The following is a 23,429-nucleotide window of genomic DNA, read 5'->3' as shown; positions in this document are numbered from 1 at the left end:
CCCTAAAGGGCCATGGGCAAGGACTGGGCGAGCTCCAAGTCAACTGGAAGTTACTGGCTTAGAGGGTGGGTTTAGCATTTCCGGGCTGTAATTACCACTAGAATCATGGAAATAGTCCTGGGCGTTTCAACAAAATTGAACATTAAAGAGCATATCTATGACCACCAAATAATAATTATGTATAGTGAAACTATCAACACATTATAATACTCCATCAATCTCTGACGACACCTTCTTCGCTCGACTTAATCTGACCAGACCCCTTCTCTTCCTGCAATCCAAATTCTGTGTTTAACTCATCGCGCAGTGTCAGTGACCGAACAAAGAAACAAAGCAAAAATCCCAGCAAACAGAAAGCGATAGAAACCTGCCAAACAACTTTAAGCCCATTCAAGTAAACCTGGACTACTTCATCCTTGAGTTGTGGGCTAGACTCAAGTGTCTTGAGAAAATACTGAGTCGCATGCTCATACGCGCCGCCATTTACGAGAAGGCTCCTGACACCTTGGTCTGAAATGTCGGATGCTGCGTGATTGACATGATTGTTAAACACAGCAGCTGGAATTGCAACACCCCAGATTGATCCAAAGTTGCGGATAAAGGTCCATGCTCCAGTCGCTGTAGCCACATCTGAGTCGGGAAGACTGGCCAGAATGGGAGGCAAAGTACTTGTGAAGACAACACCAGTCCCGAATCCAAACAGAATCTGGAATCCCACCCATCGACCAGTAGAGGAATTCTCATCGAGAAGAGTGAACAAACCACAAGCGATTGACATGAGGACGAACCCAGCGAAATGCCAGATACGGTACTTGCCAGTCTTGGTGATAGTAATGCCAGCAGCGACACCTCCCGGGGCACTGGTACAGGCAATAGGGAATAGCATGACGGCCGAACGGGTAGGGCTTGCTTCTTTGACAGCCTGGAAATAGACTGGGAGGAAATAACAGATCCAGTACAGAAGTAGGCTGTGGATAAAGCTGATAGCAAGCAGCGTGGATGACGTCCGGTTGCTGAATAGCCTAAGAGGCATCGTAGGTTCCTTCAACCAAGGGACACCTTGGTATGCGAAAAAGGCAAGCAGAGCAACGAGGCCTATGACAAGAGGAACAACAGTTTCCCAGTCTGACCAAGCATGCTCAGAACCACCCCAGCTCAAAGCAAGAACAATGGATGTCACTGATCCAATCAAGAGGACACTTCCACCCCAGTCGATCCTGGCCATCTGCTCCTTGAAGGTTCCAGATGGTGGTCGAGTCAACTTGAGAAACAGTCCCAGAGCGACGAGAGCAACGCCAGCGATGGGAAGGTTGATGTAGAAGATCCATCTCCATGATATGTTCTGCGCAAAGGCACCGCCCATGACGGGGGCGACAACAGCAGCGATAGCCCATACACCACCAATAATACCAGCGTACATGCCTCTCTCTCTGATGGACACCATATCGCAGACAACAATCTCCGACATGGTGAGAACGCCCCCACCGCCAATGCCTTGAACCGCACGACCACCAACCATCATGGCAGTGTTGTGCGCGCCACCACAGAGACCGCTGCCGAGTGTAAAGATACAAACAGCGATCAGAGTGAGGCTACGACGGCCATATATATTGGCAGCTTGGGCAAAGATGGGAATAGTGGCTGTCGACGCCAGGAGATAAGAGTCAATGATCCATACGTAGAGAGAATCAGAGCCAAGGTCAGCCGCGATAGTGGGCAGGGCGGTGGAAATGATGGATGTGTCGAGGGCAGCGAGAAATGTGGTCAGCGCAATGGCGACAAAGATGAGCCAAAAGCGAGCACCTTTTTTGCTGGATGCAGCGCCTGGTGGTAACGGTGATGGCGGTTGCCCTGGTGTTGGGTTCTCTGGTACAGGTGACGAAGAGTCCATAGCAGCCATATCGGGACGCGAAAGAATTTTACAGTCAAATGTTTAGAATCCAGAAACAACAAGGTACTGTCTCTGTGTAAGTAGAGCAGAATATCTCAGTGGTAAATTGAAGTCAAGCCTCGTTTTCTCTATTATTATCCGGGAGAAATATTTACAATAAGGTAAGAGCATACCGCTGATCTCTCTACTAACACTGAAGCATTCTCCAGCATAATCTGAGCCACAATTAAGTGGCACGATCTTTTGACACCATCACCGGAGGGTTCCATACGTAATTGCTCTTGATCGTAAAAAAAGAAAATCACAATAAAAATGGCAAAGGACATTCGGAAGCTTTGAGGAACGATGGTTGTCGCAAAGGCTTGTTTGCTATTGGCGGCTATCAACATCCTTGTCAGAAATCCCACGGATCCTTCGCAAGGTTTATCATCCAAATCCTCCGAAATGGTGCCATCGAAAACCATCCGGACCTGCATATCAATGTCGGCATTACTGATTTAGTCTTACACGATACGAATTACCTAAAGTGGCTTCTCACAAACACAGCAGGGAGGGTGTTCAGTCGTCTACTTCAGATCTAGACCTGCAGTGTTACCCAAGTCCACTCAGCTTGATGACATGATGGTGCCACAGAAATGCACTCCCCTTAAACAAGGTACGTACAGGATCTTACCCCACAAGCATGGAGATCCTTTTGTAACCTTGCGAGTCGTCTGTCGTGCCATGTCTATTAAACTCGAAACACTGTGACACCCAATTGTTCAGCCGCATGCAGGTTTTGTCTAATGAGCTTGTGGCTTCTCTTCCAAGACGAAGCGAAATGTAAATTTTGCTATAGTTTGTTATTGGAGGTGTTTGGTCTTACTCTTGTACAATATAGTAAGCGACTTTCGCTTAATGCCGTGGATACTGACAACATCTCCTGTAGTGATACAATCCTCAATAACTACTTGCAAATGCTATGTTCAGTAGCCAAAGCGTTAAAATGACATGTTGACGTGTTTCTCTTTCTGTAGGATCTGAAGTCTCTCCAAACTCAAATTAATATTGTGGAATTATCATATGTATACCGAAGTGCTTTATTCTATCTATCTGATCCCGCTAGCCAAGTCCATCACCAAATCAAATTTCTATCGCAGTGGTAGTAGGAACGGGCCTCTTCAATTTCCAAAGATTCGACACCTTCTTCCTGTTTGTCGTTCTGTGCACCATTGAGATGACATCTGCAATTTGCCGTGTAACGCCAAGACTCGTTGGCATATGGTGGCCGCCATCAAACTTGATCACTCTTCTGACACTTTGTTTCGTACAATGACTCAGCAACATCTCACTCTCCTCAAGGTAAGGATCTGTAAGACCCTGAATATGCACAGTGGAAATTTGTATCTCTGGGGTCTCAGAGACGAAGGGTGGAAAGGTGCCACAGAAGAAAACACCAAATAGATTGTCATGGGTGAAAGGGCGTTGTTGTTGCTCAATAAGAATGCTGGCAGTTGCGCGTGCACCTTGTGAGAACCCCAGAATACCAGCGAAAGGCCCATGCTGCACCATGAAGTTCTTGGTATAGGCAATGGCATTCTCTTCCTCCATTCTCTTGTCCTCAGGAGCCAGTGTCTTGTCGTCACTGACCCAACAAGAGTATGGACCGCAGTTCTCAAAGTAGGGGAGAACACCTGGACCTGGGGCGCTGTCTAGAGGAGCTTCGAGGTAGACAAGTTGAAAGCGGTTGCTCAAGGCAGACTCCAACTTGGCAAACTGTGCACGCATGATACGAGATGATGCGCCACCGCCGTGCAGACAGAGCAATCGTGGGTAATGTGACATTTTGGGTATGAAGAGTGAAGAGTGATAATCCTTTGGTTGGCGGGAAGGGTATTCTGATTTGGTGTAGGGGAAATTAGCTGTTGAGACAAAGGGCAGAGTTAAGATGGATATTTGATTTAGATCTCGTCTGATAGCTAACTAATCTGGACTAGGACTATCTCATGTTTCTGCCTAAGACTGGACTTCCAAGAAACGAGGTAACTGGGGCATTGTCGCGCCGTTAGCATGCGGTTGATCATGGTTTGCGGAATAAACCGTGGTAACTGCCTGAAACGTAACACTAGTCGGCTAAGAAAACGGCAAATCATTCGAAGGATCGAGTATGGTTCGAAAACTATTGATGGCGCCTGGTCTAGCTATTTCCATGTTACACGAAGCGCCAAAATGGGGGAAGCAGAAACATCGATGTGATACGTAAGGCTGAGCCCCCTGTAAGCGTTGTCCCACCTACTAAGATAAGATCAAAAGCAAACAAATTGGGGGTGTAAGCAGGCTATAGCTCCCGTAGGAATGCCTTGCCTTGCACCGAAGGATGATATCGTTCGATCAAAATTTCCCATTGACTTGCTAGTAGCCTAGTAGTGTCTTGAATTAGAATGAAACTCGTTTATGGAGTCCTCTCATATCGGAGAACTCCTTTGACCTGTCGTAAGAAAACGCAATAAAGTGTGCATGACCGCCCTGCTCATGCAATGGCAACAGACCATCAAGCCTGATACTTGCCCCTCAATCTACTCCATTTGGATCGTTCGTCGTTTATCTTTTACCCAAACGAGTGTGTAACTATGCTTGCTCATGCAACCCTCTTTGCCATGGTGTTTGGGGCTCTTGTCCCGGTACATGCGGCCGCTTTGACGTTGGAACACCGTTCCCCTAGTCATGGTAACTCGGTTGCAGTACCTGCCTATTGGGACGTGTACGGTTATCTCTTCAATGTCACTGTCGGATCACCTCCCCAAAATCTTACGATGCTGAGCGACATGACATGGATGGCTCTCTTTGTGCGATCTGGGCGATGTCTCGGCCAATTCAACCCCGATCTATGTGCGGGACAACAACAGCCATTCTTCAATGAGCGTGACTCAGAAACATTCAGCAATGCATCTTTTGCCCAGACGACGTGGCCTATCACGGCCTTTGCACCCAACTTCACGGTAGACTACGGTCGAGATGAAGTGTGCGTCGGGAATCTGTGCAACAGTGACACACTCATGCAGGTCTCAGACTTTCCTTATCCTGCAAGTGTCGTGCCTGCAGTTCCATTTGGTGGCATCTTCGGCCTGGCCCCTCCACCATCCAAGCGGGCCGAAACATCAGAACCCGCCAACTACCAGGCATGGCAGGAGGGTAACATGGGACCCTTGGTTGGCTGGCACACGTGCGCCACGCTGGCCTCAACGTCGAGTTGTCAAGGAGGTGATGCTCAGCTCGTCTTTGGAGGTACAGACACTTCCATGTACGATACCAAGAAACTGCAATCCTACGGGATCCGAAACCCGGAATGGCTCAGCGACGCGTTCTACCCAGTTACGCCCCCTCGCAGCAACTACTGGAGTACTTCGCTTACGGGCATGTGGGTCAAGGGCGATGGAAAGAAGTCAAAGAACTTTGCTGTTCCTTTCAAGGCTGGCAAGGGTGGTAGGAAGACACCCCCGCTGGGTGTTGTGGACGAAGGATCTGAAGGACTGGGCGCTCCACTCTCTCTCAACGGTTACAAGTACCTTGTCAGCAAGACTAATGCCAAGCCGGCCTCCGCCGCTGTCATCGAAAAGATCCTGAGCCAGGGATCTACGGGATACAACACCGACCAGCAAGATTGGTACACTCTATCGTGCGACAATCTGGACAGATATCCTGATCTTATTTATGAGCTTGATGGAGGGAGGAGGTACACGATTCCTCCGAAGGATTACGTAACGCGTTTGGAGAATATGCCTGGATCTGTGTGTTATCTCAACGTCAATGTGTGGAAGTATGGACGTACGAGCGCTGGAGATGCCAAGGTCGTCCTCCTGGGAAGGGCGTTTTTGAAGAGGCAGTATCTTGTGCTTGATTTTGAAGATCGCACTTTTGGCCTGGCACCACTGCGGACGAAGTAATTTTGTTCTCTGATCCTTGTTTTATTATTGTTTCTACATAGTTATTCAGTTTTGTTGTTCTTGTAATAGTATAGATCTCAATTTTAGTCTCTGATTGTATATCTAACTCAAACCTCCAATCTTGTCTTCACTTGAATGATTTAAAATTTTGACGAAATGTCGTGCTACTCTAAGACACTACCTGAGCAAGACTTATTCACCACCAAGACGCCTTTTCTCAATCAAGTTAGGCTCTCCAAATACCTCCTTTACGTCATCGTTCTCAATCGTGCTCAAATACCATGTCAAAACATTTGGGAATTGCTTCCTCATGGGTCCATCAACAACATGCATGAACCCCCACAAAAGGGATGATGCTCCAGTCAGGTCAGCAAGTGTCAATCGGCTCCCGACAAGTTGAGTGGCTGCCGACAAGTGCTTCTCCAACACAGTAAGCGCGTATTCGAGCTGAGCCAGCGCCTTTGTCTCAGTGGATTGATCAAACTGTCCCATTCCAACTCTCCACATGACAAGATCTAAGACAGCTGGATAGGCCTCATCAGCAAAGAAGGAAATCCATTGCTGAATCTTGGCTGATGTCACGGCGTCCTCTCCCAGGAGTTGACCAGCATAAGGTCCGGATTGGGAAACATATCTGGCGATCGCGTCTGACTCAGCGAGACAGAACCCGTCAGCGCCCTCAAATGCTGGGACTTTGCCAGCTGGGAACTTTGTGAGAAATTCAGTGGACTTGTTAGTCACAAAGTGTTGGTAGGGAGGGACCTCAATGTTGAGGTTGTTGAGTTTGGCTGCGGCAAGAATCTGTACAGGGTAACTTTGGGTTAAATGAGAACAGCACGGCAATGAGAAGGGATATTCACCTTGAAGACTCTGCCATTTGGCATAAAAGAGTAAAGAGTTCCGAATGGTGCCATATTGTCTGAGATGTGTATTGTTGTTCTTCTTGGTTGTTTGGGAATGTTTGAATGGATGTATCACTTGAAGATATTCACGAACGCTTTAACCTGTAGTGAACAGTCAGAATCTTGGCATTGTGAAACCCTCCGAGTCAGCTCCACCATCAGACGATCAACAGCACTTATCCTCAGCCCTGCAGTGGTATCCCTGCGCCTCAACACTGAACCACCCCCTGTAATGCAGATACCCATGTCCATCTACACCCATTAGAGAAATCCTGCGAACCAACACCCGCGGCTCCAACTCCAATGTACCTGCATGGCACGCCATTTCAATCCTTCGGGGAATTGGCCCGTGGCTGTATCTGGTGATCCGTATATGTACCTATCCTGCGCTTGACCAAGACTGTTGTTTCTGGTTCGATGATGCGTACCTAGCATAGCCGTAGGCAGGAATCTCGCGAAATTTTTACTTGTTTCGGATACGCGAGCTCAATTGGAAATCACCGTCGGCAGGCAATTTTGTCGTAAGATGATCAAGGTACACAGGATCGACACAGCCGGTGTATGTAGGCAAATGCAATCGTTGAGAAGGTATCCATCCGTAGTTCCTTTTATTTGTCGAGCGCATGATTATTACTATTTGGGAAGGACAAGAAAGATTGTATGGAGGTACAAAATCACATCTCACAGTCAGCATGGGTACCCAACTTCTTACAGAAAGTTCAGACTAAACATAAAGTAAGATTAAAAACTTCTAAAATAGGAAACTCGTCATACCAACTGCCGAATATCCTTCATAGCGCCTCCCGCTTGATCCCAAAAGTGCCGTCCAGCCACGAGAACATTTTCTGGTGAACCACAGCCAAAGCCCCAATCTTAGCCTGCAAACCACCACCCTCCACTCCCTTACCAACCCACAAGTGCTTATCGTTGGCCCCCAAGGACGTAAGCTCCTCGAAAATGGGTTCCGAGTTCAGGTCAGGCGTGAAGTAGAAAGAATCTGCTGCGCCAGTGATCAGAGTGGGACACTTGATCTTGGAGAGGTAACCGCCCTTGAGTGATATCTGCTGCATCACGCGAAGGACATCAGCTGGGGTATCTACCCCAAAGACCCATTTTCCGTGACCAAACTCCCATGCGATCTGGAAGTTGACAGCCGTGAGACGGTCGACGACCCAGTTGAAGATACCATCGCCCAACCAACCAGATACCCAACCATTGATAAACCAGGGTGGCATACGGCTGCGAGTAATCTCAAACAGATCGTAGGGTCCATCACAAGAGACGCATGCCTTGATTCGGGGATCAACAGCAGCGCGTAGTGATAGATACCCACCCAAAGAGGCTCCGAAAATGGCGAGACGATCAAGATCCAGATTGTAGTCAGCAGCTACTTTATCCGTGACGAAATCCAAGACCTGGCTGACGACATGCTCCCAGTCTGGTCGAAGGCTCAGCTTTCCCAAACGTAGAGGAAGACCCTGACCGGGGCCATCAAAGCTAAAGACAGCATAGCCTCGTGGAAGAGCACCAGCAGCACCGTAAAAGTACAGTTCTTCTTGGGTAGAGTCAAAACCACCAGTCTGAAGAACAAGTGGGATCTTGCCAGGCAGTCTGTGATGAGGGGCAGGAACATAAAGTCTTCCTGGTAGTTTGATGTCTTTGTCGTAAGGAATCTCGAAGTTCTTGACAGTGGCATCCAATAACACCCATCCTTTATCAAATACCGCAACACTGGCTTTTGACGAAGATATAATTCGTGGATCATTGGGAGTACAATGCAGAAGAAACTCGCTGGCACGCCAGTAATTAGCTGAGCGTATGTAACCCCAGCATGCTCCTGTTCTGTCGCCGACAGCAGCGGCTTCCTCAGCCAGAGCCTGCGACTTTTCGGCTTGTTCTCTCCAGGCTTTATACCAGCTCTCTGGGTTGCCATCTTTGATACGACTGGCAGTGCTAAGACATTCTCCGACTTCGGCGCCCTGGAAGGGAACAGTGCCAAGTAATCGCAAGAATTCAAAATTGAAGAAGTTTGAAGGAAAGACCTTGTGCATGATGGGTAGTTGTCAGTAGACAGAAAAGATGAAAAAGACAGAGAGGTATGGGGGATCGAAGGGTGATTGCAAAGTCCTCAGAAATTCCAAGGATACGTAGATGTAATCAAAGATCCACGATTAGCAGCAAACACGAATGGACCATTTCGGGATATTACATGACAAGCTAACATCTGATCAAAATGCCGGGTTAGTAGATCCTGCGGTCAGCGCCGGCACCCGGCCAAACTACGATCTTTGCTTACGGTGTGAGGAATCCATCGCCCCATCCAAGAGATGCATGGAATGAGGAGGGAATAGACGTAAAGTAGAAAAACAAGGTGGCCAGGGGTGTTGCGAATCCTTCAGACATGCAGGATTTACACCCCTGTCAGACCAAGGCAACAATCCACAAGAATACAGGACACAGACTACGTACTGTCATAGTGGCTGATTGGTGAGAGTTGACGATGTTTAGATTCACACTTATACGATCGAGTCTGGAGTCAACTGGCAGAGACGCTCAACAGCATCTATCAGTATTATTCTATTCAACATCCAGTGTGGACTATCTTCAACATCTTCTGACTATCAGAATTACACGCAATGTCGAGTCAATCTTTCCCAAAAGAGCCTATTGCCATCATTGGCACTTCCTGTCGCTTCCCCGGCGGCGCCAACACTCCCTCCAAATTATGGGATCTTCTCATTGAGAAGAGAGACGTTCAATCGTCCATTCCCCCTGAACGATTCAACGTTGATGCTTTTTATAGCAGTAATGGGGACAAGAACGGATGCACCGATGTCAAGAAGGCGTATCTGTTGGCTGAGGACATTCGCTTGTTCGATGCCTCGTTCTTCAAGATCAACCCTCGTGAAGCTGAAGCTATGGATCCGCAGCAGAGGCTCTTGCTTGAGGCTGTATACGAAGCAACCGAGACAGCTGGACTACCTATGGAGGATCTGAAAGGATCTGACACTGCTGTCTACGTTGGTTGTATGACTGGGGATTACCATGAGATGCTCATGCGTGAACCCCAGGATATGCCCAAGTACATGGCTACTGGCACAGCTCGCAGTATTCTTTCCAACAGAATTTCTTATCTCTTTGACTGGAAGGGTCCATCGATGACTATCGATACAGCCTGCTCGTCCAGTCTTGTTGCTGTTTATGATGCTGTCACGGCCCTCCGTAATGGAGTCTCTCGCATCGCCTGTGCAGGAGGCGTCAACCTCATTCTTGGCCCCGAAATGATGATTTCAGAGTCTAAGTTGCACATGCTGTCTCCCACAGGCCGAAGTAGGATGTGGGATGCTTCAGCTAATGGCTATGCGCGAGGAGAGGGTGTAGCAGCCATCATGATGAAGACCTTGTCACAGGCCTTGGCCGACGGCGATCACATCGAGGGGATCATCCGAGAGATCGGAGTCAACTCAGACGGACGTAAGTAATTTGGTCATAATAATTCATCAATACTAACCACTCTGTAGGCACCAATGGGATCACACTTCCTAGCCCTGATGCCCAAAAGGTACTAATCAGGCAAACCTACAGGAATGCTGGTCTAGACGTCTTCAAAGATCGATGCCAATTCTTTGAGGCGCACGGAACTGGAACTCCTGCAGGAGACCCTCTTGAAGCCCGCGCCATTCATGAAGCCTTCTTCGACGGTAGTGATATCGTCAACGAGCCCATGTATGTGGGCTCTGTCAAGACAGCGATTGGCCATCTTGAGGGATGTGCTGGTCTCGCTGGCATGATCAAGGCTATTGAGGCTGTCAAGACAGGCATTATTCCACCCAATCAGCTCTTCGAGACCTTGAACCCAGCTGTGAAGCCTTATACGTCCAATCTGAAGCTTCCCGTTGAATCTCAGCCGTGGCCCAAGTTGACTGAGGGGTTTCCGAGACGCGCCAGTGTAAACTCGTTCGGGTTTGGTGGAACAAACGTTCATGCCATCATTGAACATTTCGACAATCTATCTTCAGAAAGCTCGGTCAATGAAGTTATCTCTACTCCACTGGTACTGTCAGCAAACTGCGAGCTTTCGTTGCGAGCCCAGATCTCCCAACTTGCCCAAGTCCTCGAGAATGCCGAGAGTGAACGAATTGAGAGTATCTTGTACACCTTGGCCCACAGACGCTCTCAACTCCCTCTGAGGACCTTTTTCTCTGGACATGACCTACCGAGTCTCCAAGAGAAACTGGAGAGTGCCATAGTTGAGGATGTAGTTATACCTACTTCTAAGCAGGACTCTCCACTGGGTTCGGCCCCCCGCATTTTGGGTGTTTTCACCGGACAAGGTGCCCAGTGGCCCACCATGGGAAGGGAGCTTCTGAAGTCTTCACCCTTTGCTCGACGACTGATGGCTTCCCTTGAAGAGTCTCTCTCCAGTCTACCTGAGCCTCCCATGTGGACTCTCACCGAACAGATCATGGCTGACAAAGACACCTCTCGTCTAAGCGAAGCCGCTATCTCACAACCGCTTTGCACCGCTGTCCAACTCATGGTGGTCGAGCTACTACGCAAAGCCGGTATCAGCTTCGATTGCGTCATTGGCCACTCCTCTGGCGAGATCAGCGCTGCATATGCTGCTGGATTCCTATCCCTCCGTGATGCTATCAGGGTCGCATACTTCCGTGGTGTCTGTGCCAAACTTGCAGGTGGAGTCAATGGAGCTCCAGGATCTATGATGGCTGTCGGACTATCTTACGAGGAAGCTTCAGTTTTCTGTGAGGAGAACTTTCATGGCCTGGTTGACGTGGCTGCCAGCAACGCTCCCACTAGCACGACTCTATCAGGAGACAAGGCCAGTATTGAAGAGGCCAAGGTGCTACTAGATCAGCAAGGCACCTTTGCCCGGGTTCTTCGGGTCGATACTGCCTACCATTCTCATCACATGCATCCTTGCGCTGAGCCATACCTTGCTCTACTTGAAGCTGCCACTGTCAAGGCCCTTCCCGGTAATGACTCTTGTGAGTGGTACTCCAGTGTCTTGGGTGAGCGAATCGATTCCTCGATCCATGGTGAAGCTTTAGCGGGAGAGTACTGGGTTGAGAATATGATTAATCCTGTTCTTTTCTCCGTGGCATCAGAACTAGTGGCTGGTGTTGCAGTGCCCTGTCATATCGCTCTCGAAGTTGGACCTCATCCTGCACTTAAAGGTCCTTTCAATCAGACCTATAAGCGCGCGACAGAATCTCAACTACCATACCAGGCTACTCTGTCTCGAAATGTCCATGATGTGGCGGCCTTGAGCGATACTCTCGGCTTCATCTGGTCTCACCTCGGCAAGAGCTCTGTTGACTTTACCTCTTACGCTCAAGCCTTTTCCGCATCCACAAACAGGGCGCTTGCACAAGGTCTTCCACCTTATCCTTGGGACCATACGCAATCGTTCTGGAGGGAATCCAGAAAGTCGCTCAAGTATCGTCAACGTGCCCATCCACCTCACCCTCTACTAGGTGTCCGGTCCGTGGAGGATCCAGGCGATAGCTTCCGATGGCTGAACCACCTGCGCCTTGAAGATGTTCCATGGCTTGATGGACACAAGGTCGAGGGTCAAGTTGTGCTGCCTGCCGCTGCCTACTTGGTTATGGCCATGGAGTCTGCTCGTGCTATTGATGAGAGCAAAAAAGTTCAGCTTGTCGAACTGTCTGAGGTTCACATTATGAGCGCCATCCAATTGAGTCAAGACTCACAAGCTATTGAGACTGTCTTTAACCTCGAGGTTGGGGATTATCAGTCAAGCCATGCGACCGCTACATGGTTTTTATCCACACCTCTGCGCGACGGTAACTGGAAGTGCAACGCCAAGGGTCAGCTTCGTGTTGATTTTGGCTCTACTGAAGTTGCCTCTCTCTTACCTACCCGAGTCAAGCCTATCGCTTCTTTAACAACCGTGGATGTGGAAAGATTCTACAGTTCATTAACAAGTATTGGGCTCGAGTACACCGGCGACTTCAAGCATCTCGACAGCATAGATCGTCAATTGGGCTTCGCATCAGCTCGAGCACGTCAAATCACCCCAGACTTCTCCGCGATAATCCATCCCGCCCTGTTAGACACAGCCTTCCAATCCGTCTTTGCTGCTTACTGCTGGCCCGATGATGGAAGTCTCCAAGCACCATTCGTGCCCACCTATTTCCGAAGTCTTCGCATTGTCAACACGAGTCAACTACGACATGGAGATGAGTTGGTTATTGACTCTTTCTTGACCAACACAAATGAGCGCGAGCTTACTGCGGATATGGATGTCTTTGAGGCTAGTAATGATGAGCCTGTGTTGCAACTTGAGGGATTGACGTGTACGTCCCTCCTGCGACCTGGACCTAGCAATGCGAAGGAACTCTACACTAAGACTGAGTGGGAAGTCGACATTGCAAGCGCAATAGCAGGTGTAGAGACAGAGGAAGAGGATACAGAGTCTGACCTGGAACTTGTGGATCTCTGCGAGCGTCTCTCTTACTTTTATCTCCGAGAACTCAACAAAGCAGTTGGTCGCGATGAAGTTACCAATTTTGACTGGAACCATCAGCGAATCTTTGAGTGGATTGATCATCTCTTCCCTTCTATCCAATCTGGCAATCATCCCACCGTCAAGAAGGAATGGTCATCCGACTCTCGAGAGTGGCTCATGCAGCAATCCTCCAAATTCCCAGGTCGCATTGATCTCCAGCTTATCCAAGCTGTTGGTGAGAACCTTCCTGCTGTAGTGCGCAAGCAGACAACCATGTTGGAGCACATGGTCAAAGACGATATGCTGAACCGTATCTACAAGTACGGTCTCGGCTTTGAGAGGGCCAACGTGTACCTTGGTCGCATCTCCAAGCAGCTTGCTCATCGGTATCCCAGGATGAACATCTTGGAGATTGGTGCAGGTACTGGAGGTGCCACGAAGGGTATTCTTGAATCTCTTGGTACCACCTTTGAGAGTTACACCTTTACCGATATCTCTACTGGTTTCTTCGAGGCAGCTGCCGAGACCTTCGAGAACTGGGCTGCAAAGATGATCTTCAAGCCTCTGAACATCGAGAATGACCCGACAGAGCAAGGCTTCCCAGAAGGACACTATGACTTCATCATCGCTTCGAATGTCCTCCACGCCACCAAGTCCCTCGACGTCACCATGAAGAACACACGCAAGCTTTTAAAGCCTGGTGGTCAGCTTCTTCTGTTGGAGGTTACGAGTGACATTGTGCGAGTCAAGCTCATGATGTCTGGCCTCTCAGGTTGGTGGCTCGGAGGTGATGATGGACGCCGCTATGGACCGACGATCCCGGTTTCTCAGTGGGATTCGTTGTTGAAGCAGACAGGCTTCTCGGGAGTTGACAAGACCGTCAATGACTTTGTGGACGACGAGAAGTACATGACCTCTGTTATGCTGTCGCAGGCTATCGACGACCAAGTGCAGCTTTTGAGACAGCCTCTTGCTACGTCTGGAGATTGGCTCTCATCGCACTCACTTACCATCGTTGGCGGGACGTCTCAGGGTATGGCTTCCGAGATGATGAAACTTCTCACTCAAGTTAGCGGTGTTACCGAGAACCTGATTCACTACGTTGAGAGCTTTGAACAACTGGCGTCATCTAACATCCACGTTCGATCGGCCTTGGTGCTAGAGGACCTTGATGAGCCTATCTTCAAGAGTTTGACAGACGACAAGCTCCGAGGTGTACAGAGACTTATGAATGAGTCTCGCCAAGTACTATGGGTCTCAAAGGGTTGTCAACGGGATGACCCCTTCGCCAACATGTCTGTGGGCATGTGTCGCAGCCTGGCTTCCGAGTACCCTCACATTCATTTGCAGCACGTCGACCTGGAAGGAGAGATCACCGATCTCACGTCATCTCGTCTTATGGAAGCTTTTTTGCAATTGGTTTACAGAGTATCTCTCAAGTCTGACGATATTGTCTGCTCCATCGAGGCGGAGTTGATCCTTCGGGATGATAAATGGTTCATCCCCCGTGTCAAGTCTGATCAGTCACTCAATGGCCAGCTCAACGCCAGTAAGATGGCTCTTCAAAACAAGAAGACTTTGACTAGAGACACGATTGAGATTCAGCAGCGACGTAAACAGTTCGTCATCCTTGAGCCAGTTCCTTTCCTTTCTCTCTCAAGCTCGACATCGCTAGTTGACATCACTGTCACGCACTCCCTTCTCTACCAATTCAAGATCGGTCAAAGGTCTTCTGGATACCTTTGTCATGGATACACAGAGAGCGAACCCAAAACGCGAGTACTAGCTGTATCTGGAACCAACCGGTCCAGGATCTCTGTCCCTTCATTCTTTGTATGGGATTTGACTACCACCGATTGTGAGCCCGCGAAGCTTTTGCAAAAGACCGCATTCACAATCGCGGCTCAGAGGGTTTTGGGAGACGTCGACAGTGGCTCCACGGTCCTTATTCATGAGGCGGACGGTTTCATCGGGTCTGCGCTTCAATGGAAGGCTGCAGATCTTGGCCTTGAGGTTGTCTTGACTACCTCTGACATGGGCAAGGCTAAGTCGGGCGACGTGACCTTTGTGCACGCTATGGCTCCGGAACGTGCACTAAAGAAGTCCGTTCCTAAAGGCACCAAGCTTATCGTCGATCTCTCTGGAAGAGACTACGAAACGACTGGTTCTCCTTTCAGCCGAGTCGTCTCTACCTGTACCCGAGTTGTTCAGCTACACGATATCCTCGGCAACCAACCCCAAGGCATCGAAGACCCGATCATTCACGGCATTCGTGACGCAATGCGCTCTACGCTGAACTTAGATGAAGTTGCAACGGTTATTAGGGTAACCGATTTAGCCAACAAGCCAGTTTCTATCAAGGACTACGCCACTGTTGTTGACTTCTCAGCTGACGCTGCCATTCCAGCTGTCATCCAGCCTATTGAGGGTGCTCGCCTCTTCCGATCAGACAAGACCTATCTTCTGATCGGATTCACTGGAGGTCTCGGGAAGGCTCTGTGCCGATGGATGGTATCATGCGGTGTCCGTCATATTGCTTTGACTACTCGAAATGTTGATTCCGTCGACAAGCTTTGGCTAGAAGAGTTACAAATGCAGGGCGCCCAAGTCAACCTCTTCCAAGCAGATGTCAGTGACAAGGACGCATTGACCAGGTCCTACCAGCAGATTGTCGAGCAGATGCCTCCCGTCTGTGCTGCTGCCAATGCTGCTTTACTTCTGTCGGACCGTACCTTTAGTGAGCTGAAGGTACAGGATTTCCTCAAGGTCTTCGGACCGAAGGTCAAGGCGACACAGAATCTTCATGACCTACTGAAGGACCAAAAGCTTGACTTCTTCATTATGTTCTCTTCTCTTGCTAGCGTTGTCGGGAATCGTGGTCAGGCCAACTATGCTGCTTCCAACCTGTTTATGAGCGCCATCGCCGAACAGCGTCGTGCTCAAGGTCTTGCTGCCTCTGTGATGCATATTGGCATGGTTCTTGGTGTTGGCTATGTTTCGTCAACTGGCGCACACGAGGCTACTCTTCGAAGTTACAACTACATGGCTATTTCTGAGACCGATCTTCGAAACATGTTTTCTCAAGCCATTCTCGTTGGTCAGCCAGACTCTGGTCATGGTCCGGAGCTCATCACTGGTCTCAACCGATACAGTCTTGAGTCCGATGCTCAGAAGTACTTCTGGCGTGACAACATGCGCTTCTCCCACCACACACTCGAGGAGGAACGTCAAGAGCGTTCTTCTTCTACCAAAGTGTCTATGTCTCAGCGTCTTGAGGAGGCCAAGGATGCTGCAGAGATCTTGACAATTGTTGAGGAGGAGTTTTGCACTAAGCTCGAACGCATGCTTCAGGCCGAGGCTGGGTCCATCAAAACCTCTCAGTCTCTACTAGGTCTGGGCGTCGATTCTCTCATCGCTGCCGAGATTCGATCATGGTTCTTCAAGGAGCTTGACATTGACACTCCTGTGCTTGAGATTCTCAATACTGCTTCTATTTCGGAACTTTGCTCCACAGCTGTGTCTAACTTACCGTCTATTTCGGGGCAGCCAATCGAGTCCAAGGCTGAGGTGACCAAGCAGGTAAGACCTCACATTACTCATTGCATATGACCATTTCTGATATACATAGGCCATCGAATCTCTCGATACTGTTCCGACCTCAACAGAAGCCTCATCGGCACTGCCTACCGAATCCGAGACATTTACCCGTCCCAACTCTACTGAGGACACTAGTGACGACGATTCGTCAGAGAAGTTTATGTCTAGGCCTAAGGGATTTAGGCCTCAAGTCATCCGTAGTGGGCCTATGTCGTTTGCCCAAGAACGCCTCTGGTTCCTTCAGGAATTCCTCCAAGATGACACAACCTACAGTGTCACGATGCACTACCGTATCAGTGGCCCTCTACGCTTGAAAGATCTGGGAGATGCTTTCAACCAAGTCATCAAACGACACGAAACTCTTCGTACTGCATTCTTCATTGACGCCGAGACTGGCCTCCCAAAACAGGCTGTGCTACAGCATTCGCCCTTCCCTTTAATTGTCAGGCACAACTCTACCGGTTGCTATGAGTATGAGCGTATGCAAAAGATGCCTTATAGTCTTGAAAGTGGCGATGTGGTCAGAGCCCAGATTGTTCCCAACTCGGATGGCGAACACGATCTCATATTTGGCTTCCATCACATTGCGCTTGATGGTTTTAGCGCACAGATTATGGTGCGGGACTTGGCCATGGCCTATTCTGGACTAAGTCTCACGCCTAAGGATCTTGGGTATCTTGACTTTGCTATCGCACAGAAGGCGGCCAAGTTTCCTACTGACAGCATCGACTTCTGGAAGGCTGAGTTCGAGGAGCTGCCGCCGACACTTCCTGTCTTTGACTTTGCTGAGACCAAGATGCGGGTTCCCCTGACTCACTACACCACACGGGCCTATGAGAGGACACTTCCTGCTGAGGCGGGCGCGAAGACGAAAGCAGCTGCCAGAGATCTCGGGGTGACTCCCTTTCACATCCATCTCGCGGCACTTCAAGTCGTTCTTTGGGATCTCGCTTCTACTAGTGATGTCTGCATTGGTATCACCGATGCCAACAAGAATGACGCTGCTTTCATGGATGTAGTTGGCTTTTTCGTCAACCTTCTGCCTTTGCGCCTGAAGTCAAGGGCATCACAGACACTAGCTGGGTTAGCCTGTGAGGCCAAGATCAAGGCCAACCAAGCCCTTGCACACTCTCAAATCCCGTTCGATGTTCTTCTTGACGAGCTGAAGCTTCCTCGCTCTACAATGCACAGTCCTCTATTCCAAGTCGTTCTTAACTTTAAGATGGGTTCCACTCAAAAGGTACCCCTTGGAGACTGTCAGGCCGAGCTGGTCACTTTCAAGGACGCGAACAATCCATACGATCTGACGTTTGACATCGAGACCTACAATGATGGATCTACCTCTATCGTTGTCAAGACGCAAGAGTACCTGTACACACACAGTGAGCTTGGATTCATTGTCGACAGGTATACTGATGTCCTTTCCCTCTTTGTCAGTGAGTCTTCTCAGACTCTTGGCCAGGCCTGCAAGCCCACTGCCTCCCAGATCCAGAAGGCTCTGAGCCTTGGAAGGGGTAAGAGGATCCCATCACCTCGCTTCGAGACACTGTCGCACTACTTTGATGATTGGGTTGAGCAACAGCCCGACGCTATTGTGTTGAAAACTGATGATGGCAAGACCTTGACATACCGTCAATTGAAGGGCTTGGTGAACCAAATTGCGGCCAAGTTGATTGAAGGTGGCGTCACCCAAAGGTCCAAGGTCGGTGTCTACTGCGAGCCGAGCTTGTACATCTTCGCTCTACTCATAGCCATTGCTCAGGCCGGTGCTGTCTACGTGCCACTGGACGCTCAGAACCCGATCAAGCGTCTTCAGCTCATCGTCAACGACTGTCAACCCAACGTTATCGTGATTGATGACTCAACCCAGGACCTGGCGGCTGAACTGGAGACAACTGCCAAGATCTTCAATGTTTATAGCATTGACCCGACTTGTCCGGACGCTCGCGAGATTGAGAACCGCGCGCATGGGTCGGGTATGGGCTACATCTATTACACCAGTGGAACAACAGGTGTGCCCAAGGGTGTCGCGCTCACTCACACGAACCTTGTGCATCATATCGAGAGCTGCATCCAATTTACCAGCATGAGAAGATGCACAATGCTTCAACAGGCTCCTCTTGGCTTCGACATGTCGCTCACCCAGATGTCACTGGTGGCGATGCTTGGAGGAACTCTCATTGTTGCTTCAAGTGATACCCGCAAGGATCCCATGCAGATCGCTCAATTGATGCTCGCTGAAAAGGTCACTCACACGTTTATGACACCTACACTGGCTTTGGCTGTGATCCACCATGGATATGAGTATCTCAGTCAATGCGTTGACTGGGAGTTTGCTTTGCTCTCTGGCGAGGCTGTTCGCGCCCACGTCCCTCCCGAGTTCAAGCGCCTTGGGCTCAAGAACCTCAGTCTGTACGATGGTTATGGGCCAACGGAGATTACCATCAACAGTAGCTGTGGTCTGAACGAGCTTGACGAGAACACCCCTCACGATACGCGTAACCCAAGCATCGGCCTCACACTTCCCAACTATTCTTGCTACATCTTGGATGAGAGCATGCAGCCTGTTCGACCTGGATTCGCTGGCGAGTTGGTCGTTGGTGGCTGCGGTATCGCCATGGGTTACCTCAACAGGGAGGATCTTACCCAGGCTAGGTTCCTTCCTGACCCTTTCGCTTCAGCTGAGGATATCCCGCGTGGCTGGACCCGTATGTATCGCACCGGTGATAAGGCAAGGATTCTACCTGATGGACGTATTACCTTCCTTGGCCGCATCGCTGGTGATTCACAGATCAAACTTCGTGGATTTCGTATCGAGCTCGAGGACGTCGCCAACACCATTGTTAAAGCCTCAATGGGTGTCATTCCAGAAGCAGCTGTATCATTGAGACAGGGTGAGAATGGTGATGGAGACAGTGCTTTCTTAGTGGCTTTCGCCATCATCTCTGAAGCCCATTCTCCTTCAGAGATCAAGATCTACCTTAAGAAACTACTCAAGGAATTATCCCTTCCTCGATACATGATTCCTGCCAAAATCGTCCCTATCGACAAGCTTCCCATGAACGCATCTGGAAAACTGGATCAGTATGCTCTCGATGCTATTCCCATCCCTCTGGATGACGATGCCATGGTTTCTCGACCACTCTCCGAGACTCAAGAGGCACTCAAGTTGGGCTGGCTCAAAGCCTTACCACCTGTAGCCGCAGATGCCACGATTGGACCCGATACCGACTTTTTTGCTGCTGGCGGCAACTCCCTTCGTATTGTTTCGCTGCGAGAGTACATCTCTCGGGTCTTTGGTGTCACCGTTTCTGTATTCGATCTCTTCCAGGCTAGCACATTGAGTGAGATGGCGGCCAAGGTTGACAGTTCTTCTGAGGCCATTGACACAGAGCCTATCGATTGGGAATCAGAAACCCGTGTTGGCTCAACTACCTCGATCGTTAAATCGGAAGTATCTCAGAAACAGGACGGACTACAGGTGGCCCTTACTGGATCGACCGGCTTCTTGGGTCTCGCTATTCTCAAGGCACTCCTTGCGGACAAACGCGTAGCAAAGGTGCACTGCCTTGCTATTCGTTCCTTGGCCAACCAAGACCCTATCTTTGGATCCTCGCGAGTTACGTGCTATCAGGGAGACTTGTCTCTTCCATACCTTGGTCTGCCCCAAGAACAATTTGTTACACTCGCCCAGTCATTCGACCGAATCATCCACAATGGTGCTGATGTTTCATTCCTCAAGAAATTCCAGTCTCTCAAACGCCCCAATGTCGAGGCAACTCGGAAACTTGCACGAGTTGCAATGGATCGATGCATCCCTTTCCACTTTGTCTCCACTGGCGGTGTTGTGAACCTCACCGGTCTAGACGGACTTGCTGAAGTTTCTGTTTCTAACTATAAGCCACCTGTGGATGGTTCATATGGTTATATCGCTTCCAAGTGGGCTTCAGAGCGTATTTTGGAATCTTGTGCGGAGAAGGGCCTTCCAGTCTGGATTCATCGTCCAAGTAATATCACGGGCAAGAATGCACCAAGCCATGACTTGATGCAGAACATCTTCCGTTACTCGGCTAAGACAAGCTCTTTGCCCGACCTCTCCGGCTGGAAGGGTTACTTTGACTTTGTTCCTGTTGAAGATGTGGCGCAGGGTATCGTCAACTCAGTCACCGAGACTGGAGAGTCTACACTAGTTTATCGTCACCACTGCGGTGCAGACAAGATCTCTGTTGATGATCTCAAGTATCACTTTGAGACGGATCAGGGCAAGACGATGGAAACAGTCGGCGTGGAGGAGTGGTTGACTCGTGCTAGAAATGCTGGTCTTGATCCTTTGACTGCTACTTTGGTGGAGAAGACTCTGAGTCAAGGTGGAGGTATCGTTCCCTGGCTTCGAACGGGTAGTTCATAGATGTTTTTTTAGTTAGTTAGGGGTTACGTCTCGATAGATTATTTTAAAGCTCATTGATATTCACTTGTCCACTTCAGCCTCCCATGGATGTCCTGGGATAGTCACTTTCGATACATATCATATATGGCGACCGAAGGGCCAAATGCAACCTGCTGCAGGACCATAAGGAATCTAAGCTTTTCCCTACGGGTGCACTAAGCGTATCCTAAATTTCTTAATTGCGTAGGTTAAAATAGAAGCTTGCAGCCACTTACTTTCAATTGTGACTTATTTGCTTTGCCCTATGACGTTGTCGGTAAGGGTAGTTGATTCCACTAACATGAGAGGATAATAAGCATCCGAGGACATGCATATCATGTAGCTTCGGGTCAAGAAATATATTTGCGACAGCTGCATGATACATGGATCTGCATGACCAGGCATGTAAGATTTGTCTTGGCATCAGCTAAGGTTATCTCACATGATGATGAACTTGAATGCTGCTGACGTACAGTCCCTTGAGCCCACGACAGCGGTCGGGCTGTGTCGGATAATTATTTCTACATATGGTTAGTCTTTGCGACGCCTACAGGACATGGAATTTCACAACACCATCGTCGTCATCAAGTACGAATTTTGTCAGTAATTGTAGAGGTCGAATACGCAGATGGAAAGTTCAGCAAGTGCTCAGAGATAGAGGCGGGAAATGGCTTGTGGTACAAATCTGAACATGTATAAATATCTAGGCATTTCCTTCCAAAGACTGTCAATATCATCAACACATCAATCTATATCACCGAGCCTCATATCACCATGAAAACAATCCTCTTCTTCACTTTTTACGCTGCTTCTGGCATCGCCCAAGCAAAGGTCGCTGATAACAGTAGCACAAAGAGCCCCATTCTCCATCTCAGCGAAGATGACAATTTCAACTTTGACATTCTCACTGGTCTGGGCCAAGCTCACAACGACGGCGCAGACATCAATCCTGTTCTTTCTGTTGCAAAGGATATTATCCCAGGCGACTTTGAAAGCTACAGTAAAGAATGGTTCAAGCTTGCGAATCTTACCAAGGCCCGAGCCCTCGATCCTGAAATCGCCTATGACCCCATCAATGTGAGGGCTACGTGGTTCTCAATTGCCAATTACTTCCGTCGAGCTGATGTGTACAATCGGGCTGACTGGGATGACCCACGTATCAACGACTATTGGGACGAGCAGACGTCTGCTTTTAACAAGGCCATCGCTGCGTTGCCTGTTCCAGGTGAAAGAGTTGATCTTCCCTCTACTTCCGGGTCTTTCAATATCTCGGGAATCTGGTACTCACAGCCTCATACCAACAACAGTACCAAGAAGCACCCTACCCTCATTCTTACCCAAGGCTTTGATGCTGCTCAAGAGGATCTTTACTCCAGCGTTGTTGCTCCTGGACTTGCCCGCGGCTACAATATCTTTTCGTTTGAAGGTCCTGGTCAGCCAACGCCCCGCAGAGAGCAGGGTGTAGGGTTTATTCCAGACTGGGAACAAGCTGTGACACCTGCAGTAGACTATGTGCTCACAGAGAAAGCTGCTTTCGTGGATCCCAAGAAGCTGACTCTGTACGGGCATTCGTTTGGCGGTTATCTTGCAGCTCGCGCAGCTGCTTTTGAACCGCGTCTTTCCGCACTCATGCTCAATGGTGGAGTCCTCGACGGGTACGAAGCATACACCAACTTCCTCCCCCCAAAGCTGCTCAAGATCCTTGAATCTGGTGAGAAAGAAGCCTTTGACAAGTCCATGGATGCCTTGCTAGACGACCCAGATGCCTCCACCGATCTCAAGTGGGGTATGCTTCAGGCCAAGTGGGCATTCAAGACCAAGTCGATCTATGAGTTTTTCCAAATGACAAAAGAGTACACTCTGAAGGGTGGCCTGTTGGATCGTATCAAGATTCCTGTCTGGCTTGCCGACGGTGAATACGAAACTCTCATGGCTGGCCAGTCAAAGCTTGTCAAGGATCAACTGGGAGATAATGCGGAGCTGCATTTCTTTAATGGTACTGCCGGGTTCCATTGTCAGACTGGAGCTACCCAGGAACTGGCCAGAGTCATGTTTGCCTGGTTGGATAAGGTCTTGGGATCTTGAGTTTCCCCGAGTCTTTGACCCCTGTGGCGTCTTTTTATGTCTCTCGCTTGACATCGATTAAATGATGGGGTTAAGTATTGGCATTTTCGATTAGTTATGGGCTTGTGTTTGTTTG

The 23,429-nt window shown here is 49.3% G+C and overlaps 7 protein-coding genes across 7 annotated transcripts; 3 read left to right on the top strand and 4 right to left on the bottom strand.

The window, feature by feature from the left end:
• Positions 1 to 214: 214 nt before the first annotated feature.
• FGSG_07802 (uncharacterized protein) lies at positions 215 to 1,900 on the bottom strand (the record flags this gene model as incomplete). The annotated part of the gene is made up of 1 exon (XM_011329320.1): positions 215 to 1,900. One exon carries the CDS (start codon positions 1,898 to 1,900, stop codon positions 215 to 217), a length of 1,686 nt encoding a protein of 561 aa, XP_011327622.1.
• A 1,113-nt stretch (positions 1,901 to 3,013) lies between these two features.
• Positions 3,014 to 3,715, bottom strand: FGSG_07801 (uncharacterized protein; the record flags this gene model as incomplete). The annotated part of the gene is made up of 1 exon (XM_011329319.1): positions 3,014 to 3,715. One exon carries the CDS (start codon positions 3,713 to 3,715, stop codon positions 3,014 to 3,016), a length of 702 nt encoding a protein of 233 aa, XP_011327621.1.
• Positions 3,716 to 4,704: 989 nt separating this feature from the next.
• On the top strand, positions 4,705 to 5,814 carry FGSG_07800 (uncharacterized protein; the record flags this gene model as incomplete). Its single annotated transcript, XM_011329318.1, has 1 exon — positions 4,705 to 5,814. The coding sequence occupies one exon, from the start codon at positions 4,705 to 4,707 to the stop codon at positions 5,812 to 5,814; it is 1,110 nt and encodes a 369-aa protein (XP_011327620.1).
• A 192-nt stretch (positions 5,815 to 6,006) lies between these two features.
• FGSG_13223 (uncharacterized protein) lies at positions 6,007 to 6,728 on the bottom strand (the record flags this gene model as incomplete). Its single annotated transcript, XM_011329317.1, has 2 exons — positions 6,007 to 6,615; positions 6,675 to 6,728. The coding sequence occupies 2 exons, from the start codon at positions 6,726 to 6,728 to the stop codon at positions 6,007 to 6,009; spliced, it is 663 nt and encodes a 220-aa protein (XP_011327619.1).
• A 779-nt stretch (positions 6,729 to 7,507) lies between these two features.
• FGSG_13222 (uncharacterized protein) lies at positions 7,508 to 8,767 on the bottom strand (the record flags this gene model as incomplete). The annotated part of the gene is made up of 1 exon (XM_011329316.1): positions 7,508 to 8,767. One exon carries the CDS (start codon positions 8,765 to 8,767, stop codon positions 7,508 to 7,510), a length of 1,260 nt encoding a protein of 419 aa, XP_011327618.1.
• A 585-nt stretch (positions 8,768 to 9,352) lies between these two features.
• Positions 9,353 to 21,211, top strand: FGSG_07798 (uncharacterized protein; the record flags this gene model as incomplete). The annotated part of the gene is made up of 3 exons (XM_011329315.1): positions 9,353 to 10,190; positions 10,238 to 16,785; positions 16,835 to 21,211. The coding sequence occupies 3 exons, from the start codon at positions 9,353 to 9,355 to the stop codon at positions 21,209 to 21,211; spliced, it is 11,763 nt and encodes a 3,920-aa protein (XP_011327617.1).
• A 792-nt stretch (positions 21,212 to 22,003) lies between these two features.
• On the top strand, positions 22,004 to 23,314 carry FGSG_07797 (uncharacterized protein; the record flags this gene model as incomplete). The annotated part of the gene is made up of 1 exon (XM_011329314.1): positions 22,004 to 23,314. One exon carries the CDS (start codon positions 22,004 to 22,006, stop codon positions 23,312 to 23,314), a length of 1,311 nt encoding a protein of 436 aa, XP_011327616.1.
• Positions 23,315 to 23,429: the final 115 nt, after the last annotated feature.

Source organism: Fusarium graminearum, chromosome 4, assembly GCF_000240135.3.
Source record: "Fusarium graminearum PH-1 chromosome 4, whole genome shotgun sequence".
In the NCBI taxonomy this organism is placed as follows: Eukaryota; Fungi; Ascomycota; class Sordariomycetes; order Hypocreales; family Nectriaceae; genus Fusarium; species Fusarium graminearum.
Note: the sequence above shows the minus strand (reverse complement) of the source record. Positions and strands in the feature narration are given on the sequence as shown.